Source organism: Haliotis rufescens, unplaced genomic scaffold (assembly GCF_023055435.1).
Source record: "Haliotis rufescens isolate VD_foot unplaced genomic scaffold, xgHalRufe1.0.p SCAF_3, whole genome shotgun sequence".
NCBI lineage: Eukaryota > Metazoa > Mollusca > Gastropoda > Lepetellida > Haliotidae > Haliotis > Haliotis rufescens.
This window is the reverse complement of record NW_025964001.1, coordinates 56,709,322-56,715,352: the sequence shown is the minus strand read 5'-3', so window position 1 is coordinate 56,715,352 and position 6,031 is coordinate 56,709,322. Positions and strand designations below refer to the sequence as shown.

At 38.0% G+C, this 6,031-nt stretch overlaps 1 protein-coding gene across 1 annotated transcript; it reads left to right on the top strand.

Moving 5' to 3' along the window:
- The first annotated feature begins 25 nt into the window (after positions 1-25).
- LOC125384300 (B9 domain-containing protein 2-like) lies at positions 26-4,801 on the top strand. The gene is made up of 4 exons (XM_048403113.1): positions 26-181; positions 1,392-1,479; positions 2,314-2,439; positions 3,508-4,801. Exons 2-4 carry the CDS (start codon positions 1,392-1,394, stop codon positions 3,819-3,821), a joined length of 528 nt encoding a protein of 175 aa, XP_048259070.1. The 5' UTR covers positions 26-181; the 3' UTR covers positions 3,822-4,801.
- Positions 4,802-6,031: the final 1,230 nt, after the last annotated feature.

Genomic DNA, 6,031 nt, shown 5'->3' with positions numbered 1-6,031 from the left:
ATTTGAAAGAAATTGCTAACTTCCGGTAACATTCCCAAGGAAAATGGCGGCATAAACAATAATATCTCCAAGCACCTGTTAACAAGACAATTGTTAGAATCGTGTTGACATTAGTTTAGTTCTAATTGTGTGTGCAGTTACGTTGAGAAACTGGGTTCAAAGACAGAGATTCTCACCAAAGGTTCGTGGGTTTAAAAAAAATTAAATATGCTTCCAAACGTGACTTCGGTTCAGTGACCATGTCCAGGCATGTATTCTCGTTTTCATTCTTGCTACATATGCACATTTTATTCCTATCTAGGCCTATATCGAATAAACATTTCTCAAAATGGGGGCCTTACATTTTGATAGAACTGATCTTACTGGTGTTCTGGTAGTTTACATAAACAGTCATGATCTTCATTTTGTACTTTTAGCAAAGAAACCAGAAATGCTAATTTTTTAGCTTAGTAATTTCAGACATCCGCTGGTCACTGTCGTTTGTTATGTCATCGCTACATTAAGGCCTGGTCATATTAAATGTGTTCTAATCACCCGTCAGCTTCCTAAAACAGGAGGTCTGTCTTTTCTCCAATTGAATGATATGCAAGTATCTTATAAATTAAGTTGGATATACATGTTGAGAGTTATAGTTAAAACGGCACCGAGTGAAAACGTCGCCTTTTTAATATTTTCACCTTGGTACTGAAATACATGAAATTAAACTCACATGGTCACTTGCAAACAAATAATTGTGAATTGTTAAAAAAAAGTTTACGTTAGAAACTAGCCTCTACTCGCCAAATCTGATTTGGAGGCGCAACTAAACTTATTGTGAAAACATTACATGCTTTGAAGTAAAATAAAATGAAATTAAACTCACATTGTCAATTGCTAACTTAAATAATAGTGAAATGTTAATCGCCTTAAAACAAGTTTACGTTAGAAATAAGCCTCTACTCCAATTTATTCATTGACTGGGGGCGCAACTAAACTTATCGTTGAAACATCACATGTTTTGAACAATGTTGAAGTTTTAAGTACCTTTACCCAAATTAACTCAATGTCAAGTTGAAACTGAGTCAAGAAATTGGACTACATGTATACTATATATATTAAACATGTAAATAAAGCATATATACTACTACATAAATCATTCTTATTGTTATTAAAAGTAGAGGCTCCGTTTTCGCCTGAGAAATCGGTGACGTTTTGCTGAGGTGCATTTTTATCTGGCATACAGTTTACTATTGTATCCAAATCTGTGTTCAGTGCTGGTGTACAGGTCATCTAAAGTTAAATATCAGCGTCTGTACCCACAGACCCGTACGCCTCTTCACAGAATTATTTATTAAGATGCATATTGAACTTATGTTGAAGTAATCTTCACCAATGATATTTGTGACTTTCAGATGGCGGAAGTTCATGTGGTTGGACAGATTGTTGGTGCAAGTGGATTTCCTGACAATAGTCTGTTTTGTAAATGGGGTATTCATACAGGTAAATTGAACCTCTTTTGTTAGTGACAGTTATCATTGCCTTTGAAGTCATCTTGTGAAATTTTTCGAAGTGAAAAAGTTGCTTCCCTTGGGCATGCCAGGATCCTCTCACATTGAGCTGACACGAGATACTGTTCAAAGCAGTATGAAATGCACACACACAACAACACCCTCTCATTACACCCAGTACTCACTGACCCATGAAGATCCGGGGTAGAATAGGTCTTCATCAACCCATGCTTGCCTTAAAAGGTGACTATGCTTGTCATAAGAGGCGACTAACGAGATCGGGTGGCCAGACTCGCTGATTTGGTTGATGCATGTCATCATATCCCAATTGCGTGGATCGATGCTCATGGTATTAATCACTGGATTGTCTGGTCCAGACTCGATTATTTACTGACCGCCGTCATATAGCTGGAATATTGCTGCGTGCGGCATGAAACAACAAACCAACAACAACAGTACTTACTATTCGGTATTTCTTCAGATCGCCTCTGTGGCCTACATGGTCTTTTGGTAAAGCGTCTGCTCAGAGAGCGGAGGGTTGGGGGTTCAATCCCCGGCTGTGTCATACCAAAAGATGTTATAATATGGTACTTGATGTTATGGTACCGCTCTGGCGCTAATCATTAAGGGGCTAAAACTGGTCTGCTTGGAGTCAGTAGATTGTCTGAGTGGGGTATTCATTAGGGCTGGCTATTGACCTTCCGCTCTCTGGGCGGACGCTCTACCACAAGACCACGGAGGCGGTCTCACCACCTCAGTACGTCTGAGCACTAGTTCACCAGTGCACTTATTCTAACTTTGACAGTGTTTGCTATTCTTTGAACAGGTGGTGCATGGAAAGTTTTGGCTGGTCTCCGTGAAGGACAGACCCAAGTGGACAACCCCCAAAATCACGACACAGCTTATTGGAGTCACCCAATCGATATTCATTTTGCAACCAAAGGCATTCAAGGTCCATTTTATTCACTTTTTACATTTTTAAAAATCAGTTTTACATTTGGTTCTTCTGTTACAAAAACAATGAGGAAATACATGGTATAAGCAATTTAGCTCCACCGATAATCATGATAATGTATAGTGGAATAGAGCAAATAATCTTTAAGTCAAGTGTTTTTCCTTTGTTAGGTATCTTAATAAAATTATGTATATGAGTAGTTCAAATAGTACAGCACGTAACCTCAACATGCTCGAAGACCCGAAGACAACCCTTAATTTATTGCACTTAAATTTATTCAATCTCATTAACATCAAATCTTAGTTCTCGCTATCGCTAAACAAAGATCTGAGGACATCCCATTACGGGTCACGTCAGAATGACCTTTCATCCGACCAATCAGAGCGTCACTTACCAGATCAAGAAAGTGACAGTCGGAATGTGATTTCTATCCATGCATCCTTGAAAACTTTAACATTACGGGTTTAACGACTGAATCCATACAATTTGGACCATCTAATGTTCTTTTGTTCAGGTTTCAAATTTTTAATCTAGAATTTGTCAAAATATGTTTCGAAGCACCGTCTCCAATTTGAAATTAGTGCCGTAAAGCACGAGAAAGCTGCCTTCTGATTGGTCATTCCATTGGTTGGTCAAAGTTCGCGCAAGGTCGGTCTGACGTGACCCATAATGGGATGTCCTCAGATCTTTGTTTAGCGGCAGCCAGAACTTAGATCTGATTTTAATGAGATTGAAATTTATCAAATCATTCATTAACAGTCATTTTTTGCACTTGATTTCACATGTTTCATTCACTGTGAAGATCTGGGTTACAACTGGTCTTCAGCAACCCATGCTTGGTGTAAGAGGCAACCAATGGGATCGGGTGATCAGACTTGCTGACTTGGTTGATGCATGTCATGGTATCCAAATTTTGTTATTGATGCTCTTCTCTGAGTCTCTGGATGTCACTCCAGACTTTATTATTTATAGACTCTGTACATAGCTGGAATAGTGCAGCGTTAAACAACAAACAAAATATTATTAATAGCACAGGTAATAACCATAACTGTTTATTTTTCACAGGTTGGCCAAAAGTTCACTTCCAGGTGTGGCATCAGGATAGTTTTGGTAGAAACGAGCTGTATGGCTATGGTTTCTGTCACATACCTACCTCCCCTGGCAACCATGAATTAGACTGTCCCACATGGCGACCCTCAGGGTCATTCCTGGAGGGCGTGTCTCAATGCTTCCTCGGGGGAGGGCCACAGTTGAAGAACCCAGATCTTGTCTACAGTGGGGCTCAGAGATACAAGTTGCACACTGTGGCCATGGGAAAGGTTCACTTACGACTTGGGATCATTCTGAGAAACTTTGATAAATTTGGAATCGAATGTTGAGATAATTTCAAGTTTTAAATTGTCCGTCCATGTAAATTCTACTTGTATAGTTCCAAATGATGTAAATATGTGTATGCAAATAGTTCATAAATAAATGTGATGTACTGTTCAACTTTTGCAAGGAATGTCAGTCAAAGCAAATAATCTGGGGGAATTGTTGAAGCATCATACGAAAGTAACTGATACAGGAGATGGGCTTAGTGAGGTCTCGGCCTAAATGAAGCAATCGTAGCAAATTGGGCAAGGGTATTGATCATAATGCAGATATTATAAACACTGGATAAGGCTAAAAAAAAGACAGTCTTGGTTCTCAGGCACCACCCACATCATCAAAAAGTCTGCGGCCTGTTTTGTTAATATTTCCATTTTCAAAAACATATAAAAATCCTAAAACTTTAACACAATGCACAAAAAAATTGAAAATGGAAACAAAAACGAAACGTACAGTGAACTTTATGATGATGTGGGCAGTGCCTGAGAACCAAGACTATTACTTTTTTAGCCTAATTGGAATAACTTTGATTTTTTTTCTTTCATGACTGACAGATTATGAAAAGTGATCAAGAATGTTTCATGGCTATTTGATCAAGTTTTGACTTTGATCATGAACTAAAGTTTGTCTCATTCCTTCATCAAGTGTTTATCCTTTGCAAGAGTTGTGTAGCATATATCACATATATACAGTACCGTATGTTTGTTTCATAATATATATTTTTTAACCATCAAATATGTCAGCACTGGAGCATTTTGATTCTTGAAGAAACAAATCCACTCACATATAGAATATTTAAATTTGTCAAGACAATTCATGGACAGACAGTGTCAGTGAGATTTGAAAGGAGCAAGTTCAAGCTTTCCTTACTAGAAAAATTGCATCGATATGTTCTAAAACATTGTCGCATAATTGTTCATTTTCATATATTTCGCATTTGTAACAGTTTGTCATTGTTCATGTTCATATCATTTACAATATTTATAATAAATTATTTAAAAAAACAAGTGAACTTTGTTTCCATTATTGTAATAGCTTGGAGTCAGACCTCCATCAACTTTTTCTTTTCATGATCAACAAGTGGTTTCTCTGAAGAGGGTGGTGGGGTAGCTATGTGGTTAAAGCGTTCACTCTTCATGCCGATGATCCGTGTTTGATTCCCCTATTTCTGGTGTCCTCAACCATGATATTGTTCGGTTATTGCTAATCGTACCATGGTAGCATGAGAAGGCCAGGAGTTTGAAAAATCTAGATTGTAGAAACATGTTTCCATTGACAATGCTTTTCCTATGTGATTTGTACTATATACAGGTTAACTACCTTTACAGTCCATCTTTCTGATGCTGATGACCTATAGTTCTTTTAAGTTACACAAATTAGACCACACTCCGGCGCACAGGCTAATTTGCATATGTGACCGGACTTTTTTCTTGTTTGTGAACAAACACGCTTTTTCTGAAATCAGAACAGAGCAGACTAATGCAAGTATTTGGGGGAACTTTACATATTGTTTAGCATTATTATATAGATATGATATTGGGATATTTTCTAATTAAAGTTAAGAATTCAATGACATTTGTTTATCTAGATATGTAGACTTTGTTTGTTGTTTAATGCCGCTATCAACCACTTGTTTGTCAGGTGGTAACAGTGTTCTAATTGGTCCTCATTCAATGACAACACAGATCGGTGCTCTTGCTATCAACCACTTGGTTGTCAGGTGGTAACAGTGTTCTAATTGGTCCTCATTCAATGACAACACAGATCGGTGCTCTTGCTATCAACCACTTGTTTTTCAGGTAGTTTCAGTTTCTGATAGGTCCTAGATCCATGACAACACAGATCAGTGCTCTTGCTATCAACCACTTGTTTTTCAGGTAGTTTCAGTTTCTGATAGGTCCTAGATCCATGACAACACAGATCAGTGCTCTTGCTATCAACCACTTGTTTTTCAGGTAGTTTCAGTTTCTGATAGGTCCTAGATCCACGACAACACGGATCAGTGCTCTTGCTATCAACCACTTGTTTTTCAGGTAGTTTCAGTTTCTGATAGGTCCTTGTTCAATGACAACACAGATCAGTGCTCTTGCTATCAACCACTTGTTTTTCAGGTAGTTTCAGTTTCTGATAGGTCCTTGTTCCATGACAACACAGATCAGTGCTCTTGCTATCAACCACTTGGTTTTCAGGTAGTTTCAGTTTCTGATAGGTCCTTGTT